Source organism: Plasmodium inui (genome assembly GCF_000524495.1).
Source record: "Plasmodium inui San Antonio 1 unplaced genomic scaffold supercont1.4, whole genome shotgun sequence".
Lineage (NCBI taxonomy): Eukaryota > Apicomplexa > Aconoidasida > Haemosporida > Plasmodiidae > Plasmodium > Plasmodium inui.
The window spans coordinates 458,376-478,613 of record NW_008481838.1 but is presented as its reverse complement, the minus strand read 5'-3'; the positions used below and the strand labels follow the sequence as shown (position 1 = coordinate 478,613).

Here is a 20,238-nt window from a genome sequence, read left to right as displayed (position 1 = left end):
CCTGTCATATTTTCCTTTTAAATCACTTGTTTACCAATTTGGGTGTAATTTTGCCTGGCTTCTAAGAGAAATTCCCCCTCGCTTATGTTCCATTTATTTCCATTTTTTTTACCATTTTTTCACCATTTTTTTACCTTTTTTTTTTATTATTTTTTCTTTCCCTTTTCACCTCGTCGCGAATCGCGCCCACCCCTCCTGCGGCACTTTCCAACGTTTGCCCATTTATGATGGTTGCACGAAACGACTGTTCGGATGGCGAACGGGGAGAGAGACGAAAAGAGGAGAGGCGTAGGTTTTTGAGGGAAAGGAGAACCAAAAAAAGGAAAGGAAAAAAAGGAAAGAAAAAAAAGGAAAGACAAAAAAAGAAAAAAAAAAAAAAATGAACATGTCCACAACTGCTCACAACGCCAAGTTGAAAAGTTGAAAGGAAAGTAAAAAGGATGTTACGTATGTAGAGGTGGTGCATTTCGCTCATACATGCTTCCAATATATATGCTTCGCTCACGACGCGATTTGTTCACCCTAAGTTAAGCTTCTTCGAGGCGATGGCATGATAGATGAAGCGCTCCAGGTTTGCTACTTCCCCTGCACACTTGAAGTTGTGCATAATTTGTTTCTCGTCGCGCAGGAAGGGGATGTCATCCACGCCTGTCCGCTGGCCGCATATCAGGTCCGTGAAGGAGAGCACCTGCATTGGGGGGAGTGATATCATGGGTGATGGAGGCAATGTGGCCGATTGGGGCGATGAGAGCGATGAGGGCGATGAAGGCGATGGGAGCCATACGACTCTGTGCGACGCGCCACCAAGTGCACAGTGTAGACGGGCCCACCTCGTCATCCGGAATGTTGACGCCGACGTAAATGACCGAGGAGGAGGCCTCCCGCATTTGGTACTGCTTGAGGCATTCGTTGATCTGGGGGGGGGAGGGGCGGCGATAGACGGAGAAGGGATAAACGGAGGAGGGGTAAATGACGATGCCATGAATGGGGGAGCGGTGGCTCAGTGGGTGGGCGGACGCGACACCAAAACTCACATTTTCGTGCGCAGATAGGAAGAAGAAAACCTCCAGCACGATATTTCTGGTGACCCTTTTTTTTGTTAAGAGATTATGATACGCTCTGTAGAGGCTGTGCAGTATGTGATTCTCACTGAAAATCTGAATGGGGATTGAAGTGAAAAGGGAAGTTGAGAAGGAGGGGGGAGTATTCAGTTAGCTTTATCCTAATTGTGGTTTCCCATCACAGGGCATTGTCTTGTTGGTGGGGTTATTTTCTCTAGAAATAAGTACAGCTACTGTGGGGGGGCTGTCCCCCTGCGCGCATTTGTTTGACTCCCTTACCAGTTGGCAATCTAATAGGAGAAAGAAGCGGCGCATATCAGGGTCTCCATCCAGCGTTTTTTCATTGTACGCCGTTAGAAGCTGCTTCGCGTTGGTGACATTTTTAAACACTGCAAGAGTTACACTGACAGTTTCGTCTGCGATGTGCAGTTGCGTCTGCATTTTTCCCCCAATATGCATAGCTGGCGTCGTTGCGCTTGCTTCGTTCGTTTGTTTGTTTTGCCTTATGTTGCTTGGTTTTTTTCCTACCTTTTTTGGTTACCTTTTTTGGTTACCTTTTTTTTCTACCTTTTTTGGTTACCTTTTTTTACTACCTTTTTTGGCTACCTCTTTTTTTCCTTTCTTTTGTTCGTTCCTCCAAGTGCGCCAACTTAGCACAGAAAATGCAGCCCCCTTGCCGCGGAAGCACCGTCGAGTGGGTGGCTCTTCCCTGGGTAGCGATATGTCCATAAAATGAACATACAACGGAAAAGTGCACTGGTGTCGAAAGGCGAAACTTTCCTAGAAGTCCAAGTGGGAAAAGCGCAGGGGAAAGTATATTCCACTTTGGAAGTGCTTCACAAGCGTGGCAACAAAAAGCAGCAAAAAAAAAAAAAAAAAAAAAAAAAAGTACAAAAACGGTACAAAAAATGGGTCCTATTATATTTGCTTCCAAAAAAAGGGAACCACACTGCCCTCTTAAAAAGAAAAATGACAACAGAGGAAGGGAAGCGAGACAAGAAAGTGGGTACAAAAAAATTGGGTGCCTTCTTTTCGAGTCTGTTTTGGAAGCAAGGTAGTCCTTTGTCATTTAAGCTTATGTGCCACCCCCCTCCCCCGAAGGGTCTGTGCCTGTGTCTCACCTTTTGTACATAAGAAGGAACGAGGCAGTTGTAGGAATTTAATACTTGACTCCTCTGTGTGGTTAAACCCCTCTCCATCTCTGTCATCTCGGTGCTAACAATGCTGCTTGTGAGGATGCGTCGCCAGCGGTTGCACGGCCAGTTGTTGAGGGAAAGGTGGGAAAAGTGTGTCACTCTCCATGCATAGGTATATACACGTATGTAAGCAGGCAAGTGCCTGTACGCACGTAGGGCCATGGGCCATCCGTCCAGCCCCCAAAAAACCTCCACAATCGTGGAAGAAACAAACAGTGCAGTCCCCTGCCAAGTAAGAAGAAAGAGTCCTGTTGTCTGTGCACATGCTTACCACATTATGGTAGGTACAAAAAGGAGGTAGCAAGGCAATGCTCGATGTGCTCCTTTTAAGGACCTCTAATAGGTTGAGAAGTTTCGGTGGGGAGGGGCACATGCACTGATTGCACGATGGAGAAAGAAAGTCACCGAGGGATTAACTCCTCCTGCTGCTCCTCCTCCTCTTCCCCCCCCAGAAAAAAACACCCACGTCACCAACATGGGAAGGGGTTCGTGCTAGAGGTGGAAGTGTCTTCTTTGAATAGGCAGGCGCATAAATCCAAAATGACAATTATGCCTTCCCAAAAATATGGTTCAAGAAAACTACGTGCGAGGTGTGGAGAATCACATGGTTGCTACTACGTGATGACAGAACGGAGGAGGGTTAAAATGAATAGGGTTTCCAAAGCACTTGAATGCACGGGTTTGTTTTTTTCTGTTGTTCTTTTTTTTTGTTCTTTTTTTTTTTTTTTTTTTTTTTTTTTTCCTTTCTCTTTCCTTTCCTCTCCTGTGTAACTTGGCACAAAAGTTTTGTTCATATTGGGGCAAATTCCTTGAGTGTGTCCTATTTAAACACATGTTTGGCGAAACGACCACCATATCTTCCTGTTCCGCATGCACAGAGTTGAATTGCGCGTAGACATTGGTACTGTTGTGCGTGTACACACTATGGGGCATGGCGAAGAGGAAAAAAAATGCCACATGTTCTCCTACTGATTGCTCCACCTCATGTCCCACCAGTTATGCCTTAACCTATGTTAACACACTTCTGCGATCGTTTCAAACACGACAGGGTGCACAGAAGGCACTTTTTTTTTTTTTTTTTTTTTTTTTTAGTTCACTCAGAGGGGAGAAACGGGGGTAGTCATGTGTTAACCAAGCAGTTATGAACTCCCCCACACATACCTTGGAAGATACAACACGAAGAGAACAGAGATGAGAAAAGTGGCCTCGTTTTTTTTCCTCCTTTGTCTTCTTACCCTCCTGGGCTACTTGAACGATGTGAAATTGGCAGGATGTGTTAGTAGGGCCATCCGAAGGGGGGCTGGGAAGAACGCATGGACGGGCCAATGGAGACATAGCATGGAACCCCTGGGGGGGCAGCATCAATCGGGACAGTCGCAACAATCGGGACAGTCGCAACAATCGGGACAGTCGCAACAATCGGAACAGTCGCAACAATCGGAACAGTCGCAACAATCGGAACAGTCGCAACAATCGGAACAGTCGCAACAATCGGAACAGTCGCAACAATCGGAAGAATCGTGGGAATCGCGGAAATCCCGGGAAACGCCACAAACGAAGCAGCCTGGACTGGCTAATCGGAGCACCAGCGGGGCAACGAAGCACATGGCTGAACGAGAGGCACAGAAGAAAGGAGGGTTATACTCCTTCGTGTCAACGAAGTTCACACCCTTCATGGGGGAATCACTAATCCCCCCGGGGGGTAATGAAATCCCCAGCGAAGTGGAAGAGAAGCACATGTACAACTTTGAAAAAAGTCCAACAGTGAGATATATGCTCATAGCTCAGGAGCGCCGTGATAACTTCATGTACATTGTTTTTCTCGTGGTATCTTTTATAGTGGTCATTTTAATCGCAATTTTTATTTTTAAATTTTTTTTCGACCTTTGACACAGTAATATATTGTTAGGTATCACCCAAGCGGGGATTCCTCCACGTGTTGTTCAGGCATAAATGAATTAAATTGGGACTAGTACCATTTTGGAAAAAAAAAAAAAAAAAATAAAATATAATAAAATAAGTAAACAAACTTGCGCACAATACATATGTACATGTAGCGGTCAACACTCCGAGAGCTCTCTCATCAACTCTGCGTGCCTAATCGTGTGAAGAGGTACAATTGCTACAGATCCTTGGTGCTATGCTGAGACGGTTACTTGGAGCTCTTATCCTTCTTGCCCCCGCCGCTTTTCTTATTTCCCTTGCCAGCACCCTTACTCTTATTGCCTTTCCCCTTTCCGCTATTGGCCTTAGCATTGCTGGACGGCACACTTCCCGTGGGCGCTTGCTGCTCATTTGTGTTCTTCTGTGGGGCTACGTCGGCGCTCTTTTGGGGCGTATTCGATTCGGTGCAACTGTTACTGTTGCCGCAAAGTGCCATTTTATTATCTTTAATTTTGGTCGAACTGTCATCAAGGGGTAGGGAGTGCAAACCGCTGCTGTTCGGAGGAGCACTTCCCCCTTTGCCGCGGCTCATTTCTAACGCTCCTTTGGTGGACAATTCGGTTTCATAAGGACCTCCGCTATTAGCAAAGTTGTTCTTGTTGTTCTTCTTGTTGTTGCTGCTGCTGTTGCTGCCGCTCTTCTCAACAGCTTGGCTGCTAGCGCATCCCTCATCCGAGTGCTTCTTCGCATTGGTTTGCTTCTTCTTCCCCGCGGAGACGTGCACCTTGCCGCTGATGTTTCGATCCCGAATATCTGCCTCCAGACAAGAGCTCGCCTCTAGTCTGCTTTTACTTCCAAGCTGGACATTAACCGGGGCATTAAGCAGGGTATCATTATTGCCGCGTTTACTCTCGTTATAGTCTCCAATCAGGCTGCTGTTACTGATGCCTTCTTGCTCTGCATTCTGCTTCATCAGATTGTAAATCAAATTCTGTTGCCTCTCGTCGAAGTCTTTAAATTTATTCGCCACCTCTACATTGGCATAGGTCTTGTTGAAATAGGAGGTAGCCAGGGGATTGCTAAATTGCATCCCCAGGTTATTACCAATTCCATTACTGCTAATATTAGCGTTGTTGATAAGTGTTCCTTCTCTGAACATGTTCTTCACTTCTGCGTAGGTGTATGGGGACTTTCCATTTTGCACATCAGTATTATTAGGGCTTCTCGTGCAGCTCGGGTTCATTATGTCGTACGCGTTGTTTAAAAAAAGCATGTTCTTGCTTCGATCTTCTCCAAGGTGCATGTTGTTCATGGGGAGGTGGGTTCCACTGCTACTGCTCATCAGGTCGCTTGGTGGGATCATGATGTTGGCTTTGCTCCTGAGGTTATTTCCGTTGTTGCTGGTCTCTTCCTTGCCCTCCTCGAGGTCGAAGAACGAGTTCATGGGGCGATACTTCCTCAAAGAGACGGAATTCACCTTGGCGTCATAGAGGTTGCTGTAGCTGTTGGAGGGGTGCAGGTGCGCGAGGCCTCTCACACTTCCGCCGCCGACATTCCCGCCGCTAAGATTTCCACCGCTAAGGTTTCCACCGCCGGCATTGCTGCTGCTGCGCGGCTCGAGCGCCTTGCCGCTGGCCTCCGCCCCCAGCAGGCTGTACTTGTCCGGCACGTTCCTCCTCGCCCCATTATTCTGCAGGCCCACCATCATCCCGTGACTGTTACTCTCGGGGAAAAAAGCGTCCGCCACCATGTGATTCATGTAATTTCCGCTGCCTCCGCTATTGATGTTCATGGATTTAAAGAGGTCCTTGTTATTTAGATCCGACAGCATATTTACGATGTTGGACTCGCTCATGCTCTTCGTCGCTTCGCCTCCTACGCAGAGGAAATTATTCTTCAGTGCATTCTGGTATTTCATGTTAGGTACGTTTTGGCCCCCGTGGTTGTTGTCGCTCAGGTAGTGCCCCATGGGGAAGTTGCCCCGGACTGAGGGGTCTCCCCTGACTGAGAGGTCTCCCCTGACTGAAAGGTCTCCCCTGACTGAGAGGTCGCCACTCACTGGGAGGTCACCACTCATCGGTCCGAAGTTTCCCAGCCTCTTAAATAACAACGCGTTGGTGGTGCTATTCAGTAGGTCCATATCATGTGTGCCCTTTTCCATGCGATTCAAACTGTTATTATTGTAGGAGGACGACGAGGAAGGAGGTGGGGGCGAGGGTGAGACAAGTTCATTCATATAGTTCGCGACGGAATTATTGCTATTCATTAGAAAGTCGTGAGCTAGCCGTTTACTTTCCATTTGATTCCCTCTCGACATGGTGTTGTTAAGCATGTCCTTATACTCCTGAGCCATCTTCACGTTGTTGCTCTTACTCATCATGTTGTTTTGGTGAATGAAGTTGTCCGTTACGTTAGCAAATAGTGCTCGATACTTCATTTCTAGGTTTTCGTTCATGTGGAGATTCTCCTCCATCAGGGGGGCACTGAGATCATTTCCACTCCTATTTGTGCGCTCGGCGTCGTAGTTTACAGCGTAGTAGTTTGCAGCGCTGTATCTTGCAGCGTCGTAACCTGCAGCTTCGTAACTTGAAGCGTTGTATCTTGCAGCTTCGTATCTTGCGGCGTCGTTTATGGCGACCGGTTCTTCCTTGTCATCGTTTGCTATACTCATATTATTTTTGCAGAAGATCTCCGCGATGGTGTTTCCAAAGCTTTGTGGGTAAGCATTCACGTTTGTGCTGAGTGCGTTGTTGCCTTCGCTAGCAGCCATGTTGCCGTCGATACCACCCATGTTGCCGGCGAACTGGTATGCACCCACATCATCAGAGCGCTCATCCGAATCGTCCTTTCCACTGTTGTGAGCGCCACCGCCGACGTGGCCGACGTTTCCGTCCTTTTTATTCTTCTTCTTCCTCTCGCGGGCCTTCTGCTTCTTCCTGTCGGAAGTGTCCAAGTCTTCCTCGCGATCCGCTTCAGGCAGAAGGTTGTTAGCGGGTTTGATGTTCCGTTCCTCCGCTCGGCCCAACGCACTGCCAATGTTATGTTCAAACGTATTGCTCAAAATATTTTCATAAAAGCTGTTTATTTTTTTAAGGCTCTCATTTTCCTCATTATTGCTACTGTCCTTCATTTGTAGGATGTGTTTCTGCTCGAGGATTCTTTTTTTTTTCTCCTCCTCCTTTTCGAATTCCTTGTCATTTTTGTTGTTTATAAAATGCTGTATGGACGCTTTGAAGTCGTCCAAGAAGGACATATTGATTGCCTTTTCGCCTTGTCCGCTTCGCGCGTGCGACTGGCCAACACCGCTGTTCAGGCTGTTCAGGTTGTTCAGGCTGTTCATACCGCTCATGCTGATGCTCATACTGCTTGCGTAGTTGGAGGGAGCGCCGAGGAGGAGGTGCTCATTTTCGCCTTTCTTTTCCGTGATCTTCTTTTCCATGTCCTGATACGAATTCAACACTCTGCTGTTGCTACCTGCGGTATAGAAGTGGTCGAAATTGTCAGTATCGTAGTTTCCTCTGTTCAAACTCGTGCTGAGGTTTATTTCTTTCAATTTATTTTCGTTTGATGCGACCTTCGCCAAATGTTTCAGCGGTTCCGCGTGGCAGCAGCTGCAGTTGAGGTGGCCGTGGCTTCCTACATGATTACCACTATGACTGCCACTGTGACTACCCCCCCCGTGGATTCCTCCTCCGTGGATATCTCCTCCATGACTGCCGCTGTGCCCAGTACCCTTGTCCGGGGACGCCAAGTGGTTGCTTGAGAGATGCAGCAAGCTTAGGTTGTTCGTGCTGAAGGAGTTACTCTTGTAATTTCCGAGGCCATAGAGATGACCGTTCTCATGCTTGCTCTTCGCCTGCATCGCGTTGACGTCATTATAGGAGCTGTTTTTCAGGATCTTGCCTTTCTCGATGAGGGGGTTGCTTCCTCCTCCGGGGATGCCGCCCAGGTTGTTTACGGACACTCTGCCATCGAGGTTTATTCGATCGCTCATTCCGATCCTTCCGTCTATTCCGCTTCTACTCTCCGCCTCCCTTCCACTGTAATTGATCTTTCCGTACAGGTCGAGAAATTTGTTAAAATTGGTGGCGTTACTCATATTAGTGACATTGCTGACATTACCGACATTGCTCGTGTTGCTGGCGTACGAGTTGGCCCTCGCCACCAGTGCTCCTTTTAGGTGGTCGTGCATACCCGGGTAGGTCATGCCGGAGAATTGTCCCAGCTCCTTCAGGATTTTCTGCTCGTGGAGGCTGCCTCGCCTCTCCTGGTTGAAGTTCATGTAGCTGTCGTTACCGCTGCCTCCGTTGTTGAATTCCCTCCTGGGGGCGCCCAGGTCGTGCAGGCCCATTCGAGGGCTGAAGGAGCCACCAAAAGCGCCATCCACGCCGCGAAGCTCAGTAACACCGCTAAGGTCGCTAACGCCGCCAACACCGCTAACACCGCCAACACCGCCAACACCGCTAACACCGCCAACACCGCTAACACCGCCAACACCGCTAACACCTCCAACACCGCTAACACCGCCAACACCGCTAACACCGCTAACACCGCTAACGCTGCCCCCCATAGCCATTGCGCCCTTTTCGAGGCGGAACTGCTGCGCACCAACGAAGCCGTAATCAGGCATTCCGCCGTTTCCCGCATTGTCCCCAAAGCGTAGAGAGGAGGGTTGGTGCCTCTCCTTATTGTTGACAATCTCCCTGCTTCGATTGAGCACTCTAAGCATTTTCTCATAAATTTCATTGCGCCTAATCATGACGTATTCATTGATGAGGTATTTCTGAAGAACCTTATCGATGAGGATGATGAGAAAATTGTATATCGTTTTCTTCCTTTCGTACACATCGAAAATACGAGATCTCTCTTTATACAAAATGTAGACAAAGTTGTGCTCCTTTATATTCTCCTTGATCAGATTGTTGGCATCATTTCGAATGGCCTCAAATGCAGTCTGTCCCTGAATGAATTTTTCCTTTAACCGCTTTATGTTCGCATTGCTCAAAATATTTTTCAACAATAGGTATTCAAAAATCTTGTCAATAGAGATGTTAATGAAGAATTCAATGTTTGTTGTGGTGTCATCTTGTTTGATGTTTTCTTTGAACTGAGGGAGAATCATATCATTTTCGTATATGAGCAATTTGATTACCATGCTTAGTCCATATAGCTGAAATGCGTTCAGTAAGAGGAGGGTAAAGTTGGTCAGAGTAGCGTCTGCAAACTTGTGATTAATTTCTTCATCTCTTTTGGTTTCCTTTATGTAGTTAATTTCTTTTTTTTTTTTTTTTATTTCCATCATTTCCTTTTCGTAGTTCTCTTGGCATTTGTTTGTTTCCATTTTTATCCTTTCGATTTCCTTGATGAAGTTGTTGTACCCGTTTTCTTCGTCCTCCTCGGGCTCCTCCTCCACGCGGTTAAGGGGGTTAAGTCGGGCCAGGTGGTCAAGGCGATCAAGGCGGTCCAGGCGGTTAAGACGGTCCAGGCCGTCCACACCATCTAAGCGGTCTGCTCTGCGCATTAGCTCCATTTCGTACCCCCCGGCACCGCTTTCCTTGATGCTATACTTCCCTTCCTCCCCGCTGAGCACCAGGTCACGGCCAATTCTACCTACGCCTTCTATGCCTCCCATGCCCCCCATGCCTTCTACGCGTTCTACTCCTCCTACGTCTCCCTTGGTGTAGCCTCCACGTCCCACATACGACCCTTCATTATTGCTGCCTGCACGGCTAAACATGTTCCTACTTTCGCCAAAGCTAAAGAACGCCGTTTTGGCTTCTCTTTGACTCTTGTCCTCATCTGCCGCCTCCAGAAATGGGATGGCTCCTCGCTGGTGCTGGTAACCCTTGTTTACTAGGCCGCTCAGAGGCATGTTGCTGCAGAATGCTGGCAGATGGCTGTTCGGTGGCAGCTCATACTGGCCGCTGGCGTCCATTTTGCTCATGCTGTTCATGCTAGTCATGCCATTCATGCTGTTACTAATGTTACCGTTTCTGTTGCCACTGTTGCTACCGCCGGTGTGTAGTCCCGGGCTCAGGCCGCTCTCCTTTCCCATGAGCATCATCTGTTGCGCTTCCCGAGCGACTTCTTCGTCCAGACTTTTCATCACTTCGAATTTTTTCTTCAGCGAGTCGCTTGCACTGAGCAGGTAGGCACTGTGTTGATTAGGCGGGCTATGTTGGGTCTGCTGCCCGTGCTGGGTGTTGCTGTGCGGCTCCAAGGGGAGGTGACCAGTCCTGCTAGCCAATCTGTTGTAGTTGCCTTTTTCTAAAAGTCCGTTTGCCAGTTTGCTTTCCTCGTCGAAGGAAGAAATGCCGTCGTTTCTTCCGCGCCGCTCTTCCTCCATGCGCAAAATGCAATCCCACTTTGCCAAATGTTCGCTAATTGTGTCTTGGAACCTCTGATGGTTGGGAAGGTTATCCAAGCTGCCTACATTATGAGCTCCCTGTATGTTCGACAAATGGTGAAAACTTTCCACGCTTTCCAGGTTTGTCTTTCCTTCCATATTTTGCATATGGGCCAGGGTGTCGAAGGGACCGAAGTTGTCAAACGGCTTGAAGCTGCCCATAAAGAGGTTCCCCTTCTGCTCCTGGAGGAAGTGCTGCTTCCTGAGGTCGGCGCCCAGGTCCATGTGGACGTTGTCCTGGATTATGCCGAAGCTCTTTTTCCTGCTACATCCGCCGGTACTATGGGAGCTACTCCTATCCATGTCTTGATTTTTCTGAGTTGTCTCTTCGTTTCTGCTAATTTGGTCGTAGCCGTCCGTGTGCAGAGAGGGTAGCTCGTCCCTGTTGAGGTAGTACGCGGCGTCATGGGGCCATTGATCCTGCGGCTGCTGTTGGTGCTCCAGTTGCTTTGCCTGCTTGGCTTGCCCATACTGCATCTTCTGAACGTCGTCAGTGCCGCTAGCCTTCCCCTTCTCCTTGTGGACCTTAAAGAATATCTTTTTTATTTTCTCCATGAGATGATTTTCCGCGGCCCTGTTCCTCACCTTGATATTGTCGACCTTCCCCCGCTTGCTGCTAGTGATGCTACTGATGCTTCCTAGTTTACGTTCCGTTATTTCCTTTTTCTCCGCGTAAAATTTATATAAAACGAAAAACTGCTCAACGCTGTTTAGTCGAAACATATTTTTATTCTTTATGAAGTTCATAGTGTGGAAGTCTTCTCGGAGATACACCTGCGCGTTCAGCTTCTTCATGATCATGGTGAAAATGCATGTGATTTTTAAATAAACGCTTTTTGTGCTGCCCACAATTTGGCTCTTGAGTTTTTGGTACGTGTTGATTCCTTTTTGCATTAGTGCATAGTTTAGGTTGTACAGGATATTGTGGAAGTGGGTCATCACGATGCTTTTTGTTTCGCTCGTTCGTTCGGCTTCGTCATACAGGTGGGAAGTCTTCGTATGGGCGCTTTTCACAGGGGCAGTGTTTGTCGTATCGCCCCTTTCCAATTTTTCCAGCTGTCCCGACTGTGGAAACTTCAAGTGGCGCCTCAGGGCATACACAACGATATCGTCCTTCCGCTTCTTCACATGCAGATTGTTTTTAAACATGTAGGACAGACACAAAATCAACTCGTGCAGGAACTCCACTGGTACTCTCCTCTCGACTTGCTTTCCCACCTCCTTAAACATCTCTTCCGTTAAATTCATTTCGACATAACTCTTCTTCTTCCTGAAAGCATCCTTGCCAAAGGCACCTAAAATATAAAAGAGAGTCTTCCTCAGCTTGGAAAAATAAAAATATGTCTTATAAATAAAGCTGTTTCTTATGATATTATCAATAACTATTTTAGCTTCGTTGAGAAGGAAGATAAAGTCTGTTCTTAGCTTGCTGTTAATTTCGTCTTCCATTATTTGGCCAAAGTCATTGTTGAGTTTCTCCTTCTTCTTCTCCTCCTCTGTCACTGTGAATGGGTGCATATCACTACCATTTCGGTGCGGTGTTGTTTCTTCTTCGTTCGTTTCTCCCTTTGGCGAGTTCTTCTTCATGCAGAAAATATCTTTATGGTGCAATTTGAAGATCGTTTTTTTGTTTGTGCAGATCAGTGATGCGTCGCTGACTGGTTGTTCCTCCTCGTCGTATTCCTCCTCTTCTTCGCCAGACCATTCCTTGTCTGATTCGAAATATGACGCGACGTCTACACTCGACCCTCTTGCTGTGCTTGATTTTTTCTTCTCCTTAAGCACCTTGGTTTTTCCGGACGCCTTTTTGCTACCCCCAAGGGGGGAGTGGTCTTCCTTTTCATTCTCCTCCTCCTTCTGCTGCAGCAGCTGTGGTAGGAGCGGCTCACTTTGTCCTCTTTTGGGTCCTTTCTTCTTTAGCGACGGCTTTTCCTCGCCTCCTCGGTTGACTAACCCTTTTGCATGCTCCTGCGCATCTTTGGAAGCAGGCGTATCGTTCGTAACCTGCACATCGTCCATATCGTGCCCATCGTGCACACTATCCGCGTGGTCTCTTCGCGCGTAGAGGGCAACGTTTTCCGCTTCCTCATCGTCCGCCTCCTGGTCGTAATCCTCTTCCTGCTCATAATCCTCCTCCACCTCGTCATCTTCATCTTCTTCGTCTTTCTCCTCATCGTTTTCCTCCTCCCCATCGTCCTCTTCCACTTGATCCTCCCCTTCGTCATCGTCCTCTGGCGCAACCGCCTGAATGTGCTCCTCATTCGAATTCTCCTCATCGTCATCTTCCTCCTGCAGATCATCGTCATCATCCTGCTCATCATCCTCCTCATCGAACTCGCCGAACTCATCGAGTTCCTCATAATCGTCATACTCACATCGGTCGTCTCCCTCGTGGTATGTCTCATCCCCTGCATCCTTCGCGGCGGGCTGCTCAGTCATCTTTCCCGTTGGCGCGCTAACCCCACGTGTAGGCGACAGCTTCGTCTCGAAGCCACGATCGGCGTCCACTTGGGTCGACTCCTCTGTGGTTGCCTTCTGTCTGGAGATCTTCATGGCTTCATTTCGTTTATCATTAATGTTCATTTTGAGGATACGGTTGACGTAGCTATTTTCGTCTTCCAAGCTCTCCGCGACTTCGAGCTCGTTATCCAACACAGTCTGCAAGTCGCTGGCGAGGGGACATATCGCCTTGACGGTTCTGTCTGGAATTTTGTAGACTCCACCGCTGATGGAGGAGGTGACGCTGCCAGTTCCAATTCCACTTCCATACGTTTTTTTCTTTTTCGTCAAATCTTCATTTACATTGTAAAAGTAGTAGTCTGGATTGTTAAACTCGAGGATGACGGAGTGGAGGAACATTCTAAAGCACCAGTATTTGTCTAGAGTGCTGAGCGACGGGTTCAGGTACTTCTTGTCTGAGACTAGTGGATGTCCTATGTGTCTCATATGAACTCGTATTTGGTGGGTTCTACCTGTGTGTATCTTGACATTACAGAGGGTGAATTCTTTGGTGTAATTTTCCACTTCTTTTGGATCCGTCTGGAAATATTCTTCCGAGATGGCATTGCATCTGAAGCAGAGGTGATGGCACACATTCCTTTTGATGGCTGGGTAGCCGAAGCGGTTATCATACTTATTACTCTTTTTGTTCGCCTTGGACATGTTCAGCTTTTTGAGTAGTGCCTCCCGCTTGGACAGCGTGTTGTCCGGTTCGTCTTCCGAGGTGACCCCCGCTGCGCTGGCTGCTTCTTCGGCTGCGGTTGCTTCTTCTGCTCTCTGGTCTTCCCTTTGGAAACCCTCCGCGGAATCCTTTTTAGCTTCTCCCTTTTTGTTACCCCTCCTCGTTGCCTTCTTCTTTCGCCCCCCTTTTGTAGGCTCCTGGAGCTGCGAGTCGGAGTGGTAATTTAGGACGACTCTGCAGCTGCTTCGCTGTAAGAATGAATCGTTGTTGTTGCCTTCCAGTATGGGCGCGTCGTACATGGGGTTCCCAAAGGCATAGTTGCCATTCCCGTTGGCCATCAAATCGGTGCTGTCCAGCATGTCCCCATGAGACGACGGTCTGATCTGTTGAACGAAGAAGCGCTGAATAATACTCGCAAAGTTCCTCTTCTCGTCATCCAAAAATTTGTAATAATCATTGCAATAGATTTCTTTGTTAATGTCCTTCTTAACCCTACTGTTGCAGTTGTATCTGCCAGCCATGATATCCTGCACGATATCCTCGATTTGTCGTTTAAGTCGGTAAACCTTTACGCAGTTGTACTCTGTGTAGGCATCAGTACCACCCGTCTTGACCACCAGACTGAAGTGACTCTTGCTATGAAAGTTATTATACTCGTGAGTCTGTATGGATTTATTAATACATCCTTTCTTCTTCTTAATCCTTCCATGACACAGGAGTAGGTATTCTTTGTATACATTTCTTTTTCGAAATTGGTCAAAGAGGAAATCACGAGCATCTTTCGTTTTAGCAATGATCAAACTACCTGACGTTTCTAAATCGATACGATGACACAGCCCACACTCTAACTTGTGCCATTTTTTAACAGTCTCCAACTCAGGAAAGGATTTCATCATGTAAAGGTGAAAGGACTCCACTCGTCCACTATATATGACATCATTCAAAGATATACTATTAATGATTTTTAAAACATCTCGGTTCTTTTTTATTAACAAATTGCATTTCTTGCAGAATCTAGCCACAATCGTTTCACACTTGTTGCAGATGTTCTCCATTTCTTTACATGGGGGGCACATAAATTTCGTTTTCATTTTACATTTGATGCATATTTTTTCTAGAATGTTGTAGAAGTAATCACTATACTTGTTGATGTTGACTAAGAAATTGTATCTGTTGTGAGAGGTGTAGGCGGAGCAGTGATAGTAAGCTGGCTTATAAATAACCATCCATGTTTTTCCTTCGTTGCATATGTATGGGATGTCTTTATTGTATATTCTCTTAAATTTGCTTTTCTTGACAAACTTGGTGTGTGGGGCCGTGGTGGTACTGTTCGGGTGCAGGGCGCTGCTGCTACCCGTTCCGCTCAGTACATTGTAGGCGCCCGTGATCGCGTTCATGCTACTACTGATGCCGCTCATCGCGCTTATTGTTCCTTCGTTTGCTGGTAACCCACCTGTTGGCGACGTGGGAACGGACGTGGGCGCGGCTTTTACACCCTTGGAGTCCTCCGACGGAGAATCAACTTCATTCGCGCTAATGGCGACGTTCTTTCCTCCCTCCAATAAGGCTCCTTTCTTTCCCTTGCTGTTGGCACTACTAGTCACTGCAACTTCGTCGGAAACTTGGCCATGTGCACCGAAGATCTTCAAACTGCCGCTGTTCTTGTTGGTGGGCGTCTGATCATACAACGCGGCGTAATTGTTCTTCAGCATCGTTCGTCCGCCTGTTATTGATGCACTCTTATCGTACGCACTGTTTCCTGTCCCCATTTGAATCTCACTCTGCCAGTCGTCATTAATGGGTCCCGCCTTGGAAAGATTTATCTTCATCTCCTTCGCGCTTGTTAGTGCATCTGCTTTGCCGAGGTGTTGTCCTTTTTTCGAGCTGCTAGGCACACCTTTCGTGGTGCCGCTCGGAGGCTGATTCAGGCAGCTTCCCTTGTCCAGGAATGTGTTCATCAGTAATTGGTTAATTTGGACGTTCCTACTGTAGAGGTCCTTTATTAGATTTGGCTTCGTATTCCTTGAGACGAATTTGTCATATATTTCTTTCATCTTTCCAATGTCTTTAACGCTAACCTGGAGGTCCTTGCTACTACTGCTGAGGAGAGAAGCGGCTGCGGGCAACTGATCCTTTGTTTTACATTCCCCGCTGCCTGTTCGATGCGGCTGCGAACGCGTCTTTGTCGCCTGGTGGGAGAGCCGATTATGCAGGCCTCTTATCAAATCGCTATTGTATTTAAATACCAGGGTATAGAAGGAAGAGGTGGAATAATCCTTCTCCTTCATGAAGTTAATTTTCCTCACGGCAATGTTAAAGTTCAACTTAAATTTGATGAAGTTGTGCAAGTGGATGTACCTCTGCAGGGCCGTTTCATGCATGGGGTCATTTTCGTTCATGACGGCTAGGTCGCTGTCTGTTAGGGTTAGGGGGTCTCCTCTTTTGCCGTCTCCCAAATCGTGCTTCTTCCTGTCTTGGTGCTGCTTCTGGGCCTTGGTGTGAATGGCGTCGTCCGCCTCACTGCCGAACTTGTCATTGCCCCACGGTTGGAAGCCCTCCCACGTGGCAACATTGGCATCAGCGCAATTAATCGCACCATTTACAATCTCGTCAAGGTTGAGACTCTCGAAGAAAGCCACGTCCTTGTCCAAGTTCTCCATCCAGTCCTTTGCGCAGCTGTCTTTCATTATTTGAAAATACTCAGTGTTCACCAATTGGTAGTACTTCTTATTCAGTTCGAGAAAGTAATTGGGACTGAGTGGCCTAGGGGGCTTCTCCTCAACCAGATGAGCCAAGATCTTTTTGTTACTGATGAGAATAAGCACATAAATAATTTTGCTGATGTTTATATTGATTAGTACATCCTCTTCTGGGGCCTCATCTTGTGTATTTTTTATTTTATTTATTTTTTTTTCCCCTTCTTCATCGTCATCCAGGTCATCTTCTTCCTCTTCATCATCCTCTTCCTCCTCGTCTTCATCTTCTCCCTCGACATCGTCAATCACGACCCCATTTCGTGTGCTTTTTTTCTTCTTCTTTTTTTTTCCACTTTGGTTGCTACTGGTTATTGTTTTTTCTATGGTTGCTTCACTCTTGGCATTCCCGTGTGGGCTTCGAACGGTGGTCATTTTTTCCTGCTTGGCTGCTTGTTGGTCCTGGTTTTGTGTCTTCTTCATTTCGATGGTCGTCTTTCCCGCCGCTTCCATCGCTGCTGCGCTTCCGGATGAGCAGCCATCGACTCCCAAGAAAAGCGACTCCTCCACTTTGACCTGATTATAATACACGTAATCATTCAAATAAGTGATGTTATTCAGCAGGAAATCCAAATCTAGGAGAGAGAAATAATTGCCAGCAAAGAGGTACACAAATAGGAAGATATTCGTCCGAATGTTAATGTCCAAAATGTGTTGAATCAAGATTAAAAGTTTATCATGGAAAATGTATTCCCTTCTTAAAATCTCACAGATGTATTTAATATCAACTTGTTTTTTTTTTTTTACAACTTTTTTATTTCTCGCTTTGCTTTTATCACTTGGGCTATCTGGCAGAAGAATCTTTGAAATCAATTTTCTCTTCAACATGTTTAATAATTTCATAATGTTTTCATTGTCGTATAGATTGTACTTGTTTTCTTCTCTTTTTTCCTTCTCTTCTTGTGTGCTCACCTCTTTGATAGTCCCCTTTCCGGGATGGTCACTTTCGGTGTGTCTTGCCGCCGTGGTTGCTACTACTGCCGTGTTGGTTATTTCTCCCCCTTTGATGCCTTTCATTCCACTGGAGATGGTGCTTACGCTTGGGGCGCCACTTGAAAGGGTCCTCTTCGCACCTTCCTCTGATCCAAACTTACTATTTAATTTGAGAACCAACTCATTCATCGCGCTAAGGAATTCCTCCCCTACACCCAGATAGCCTTCTGCCGAAAGGTTATCCACGCGTATTACGTTTTTCTTCAGCTTCTTCTTCGTTATCTCTACCAGCTCGTTGTAAAGGTACGCCGCGACCGTCTCCACTTTATCCATTTTTTCGATCTGCTCCGAGATGTTTTTGCAGAAGTAGTTGTAGATGGGGTCTTCCACGTTCTGATCCTCGCCAATTTGGGGCTCCGCTTTTTTGTCTTCCCTCGCGGCGCCTTCAATCGTTTTGGCGCCCGCCTTCTTCGCGTCCACTTTGGATTCCACTTTGGCTTCCCCCTTCGCTTCGACCTTCTTGGCCGCCCCTTTGTTCAATTCTCCCTTCTTCGTTTCTCCCTCCTTGCTTCCCTTCCTTTTGTCGCCGCCTTCCCCCTTTTCCTCATCGTCCGCCGGGCTACCGCCTCCCTTCTGTTTCTTCTCCTTGGCCGGCTGGCTCTTCTTTCCGCTGGCGTTTTTACTCTTCTCGCTGGGCTTGTCCGTCTCCTCCTCCAATTCGCTCTCGACGGGGGCACCTCCATCCTTCGCGCAGTCGCTAGCGCCCTTTTGCGTGACGGCACCTTCCTTCTTGGCAGAGCTCTCTGCGCCCTTCACAGCGCTGATTACCTGGCCCACTTTCTTCTTTCCACCCTTGCTTTCGCCTGTTTTGACGTCACCACTTTTGACTTCACCGCTTCTCTTCTTACCAACGGCTTCCACTTTCTTCGCGCCCTGTTCATCGGCCGGACCCGCCTTCGGCAGGTCGCCCCTTCTGTTATCCCTTTCCTTCTGCAGCTCCCCTTCCTCTGCGCCCTCTTTCGTGCTTCCCTGGCACGCTTCCTCCTCCTTGGTGATCGAACTGTCTACCTGCGCGAGGCCATTTGGAGCAGTATTGTCCTCCACGACCCGTTTGTCCTTAACCCCGGCGTTGTGACTACTCACAGTTTTTTCTTTATCGGGATGAGTACCCTTTTCAGCCTTGGTGGTCTTAGCACCCCGTTTATTGTTGCGAAGGGGTTGAAGCGAAGTGGCGTCCTCCTGGGCTTTACTTTTTTCTCCCTTCTTTAGCAACGGCTCGGCTGATGTCTTCACGTCGTTCGTGTCAAGTTTGGATGTCTGTGCCGCTTTATCCGGCTGACCCTGTGTAAGCACAACAGTAGTGTCTGACTGCAAATTTTTCTTCGTCTGACTCTCTAATGTTTTACTTTGTTCCTTGCTTTCGCTGGCCGCGTTGGTAGTGCTTCGTCCACGCCCTTTGGATATGTCCTTGCTGTGATGATCTTCTTCCCCCTTGACTTTTTTAGTGGCTTCCCTTTTCTTTGCCAGTTCATTCATCATTTTGCTGTAAACACCCTCTGTATATTTTTCGAATCTCTTCTGTATTGTGTACACGTTCATTATATGTTCTGTGCTCAATTTCTCGAACTCGAGTAGGAGGATTTCCTCGATGTCATTTTTTCCGTTGTTCTTTCGAAGGTTGAGTTCGATGGCGTTATTATTCGCTGCGTTGGTGCCACAGGCGCAGCTACATGTGGGTCCGCAAGCGCCAACACAAGTGCCTTCGCAGACCCCGTTGCACAGTGCGTTGTACCCACTGTCACAGACACCGCCACACGCACCGCTGCACACACCATTGCACACCCCGCCGCAGATACCGGCGCATCCAAAACTGCAAGTTGTGAGATCTCTTCTTCCTCGGGTGCCCTCCACGGGATTTACATATGAGAGGTCTCCTCCTGCAGCTCCTCCTGGGCCACTCCTTTCCTGTGTTTTTTTTTCAGTTCGCAAAAGGTCCTCATCCTCGTACAGGGCGTTATTAAATATAATGGTGGTGTTCTCCATTTCGTCCAAAATACAGTTGTCGTCTCCGGAGAAGTTGGAAATATTGTCACTGGACACGGAGAGGACTGAGCTGTTGGTTGAGCGATAGGAATTTTCCAGGACGTTCATTTCGTCCATGAGTTCTTCATTTTGGTACAACGTCTGCATGAAGTCGTCATCCCATGGAAGCTCATCGGGCACGCTCGTCGTTGCCGCACCAGTCCCTGATCCCGCCTTCCCTGTGTTGTCACCACTGCGTGCGTGCGAAGTTTGACTCCTCTTCCTATTGATTTCCTCCCCAATGAGATGTTCGGGGTTAATTTCTTCGCAGTTGTTTCTAATCGCCTTGATCATCTTCTCTTGCCCCTTAATGTAATTCATTTTTTTTCTCAGCTCTTCCTTTTTAATCTTCTGGCACAAACAGACATAGATGCTCTTGCAGTTGGAGCAGAAGTTCGTTTTGGTCAGCTTAGAATTCTCTATGCATTTTATGTGAACCTTGTTCATGTCGTGATTTCTCTTCAATTGAATCACTATGGTGTTGTTATACTTTTTCAGAAGCTTCTTAATGCTGCAGGAAAACTTCCTAATTTTTTCTAGGCAGTACAGTTCGGATTCTTCATACACGTTGATTTCCTCCAACTTTATTTCTAGATCCTCTTTGATTAGTTTTCGCTCCTTGATTTTTGGGACAAACCAGTTTAGGATGTAGTCCTGGAGGAGGAGCTTCGAGTAACAGATGATCATGCCTGCGGGGAGGGGGGAAAATGAGGGGGACGGTCAGCGGGAAGAGTTGGACACG

The 20,238-nt window shown here is 47.4% G+C and overlaps 3 protein-coding genes across 3 annotated transcripts in view; 1 reads left to right on the top strand and 2 right to left on the bottom strand.

The window, feature by feature from the left end:
* Positions 1-517: 517 nt before the first annotated feature.
* On the bottom strand, positions 518-1,502 carry C922_01258 (hypothetical protein; the record flags this gene model as incomplete). The annotated part of the gene is made up of 4 exons (XM_008816865.1): positions 518-688; positions 831-914; positions 1,035-1,157; positions 1,341-1,502. The coding sequence occupies 4 exons, from the start codon at positions 1,500-1,502 to the stop codon at positions 518-520; spliced, it is 540 nt and encodes a 179-aa protein (XP_008815087.1).
* Positions 1,503-3,448: 1,946 nt separating this feature from the next.
* On the top strand, positions 3,449-4,147 carry C922_01257 (hypothetical protein; the record flags this gene model as incomplete). The annotated part of the gene is made up of 1 exon (XM_008816864.1): positions 3,449-4,147. The coding sequence occupies one exon, from the start codon at positions 3,449-3,451 to the stop codon at positions 4,145-4,147; it is 699 nt and encodes a 232-aa protein (XP_008815086.1).
* Positions 4,148-4,409: 262 nt separating this feature from the next.
* C922_01256 (hypothetical protein) overlaps positions 4,410-20,238 on the bottom strand; it is a gene marked incomplete at both ends in the record, with an annotated part of 33,100 nt that continues 17,271 nt past the window's right edge. The window contains one exon of the mRNA XM_008816863.1: positions 4,410-20,185. Within this exon, the coding sequence (XP_008815085.1) occupies positions 4,410-20,185 (15,776 nt within the window). The remainder of the gene's footprint in view (positions 20,186-20,238) is intronic.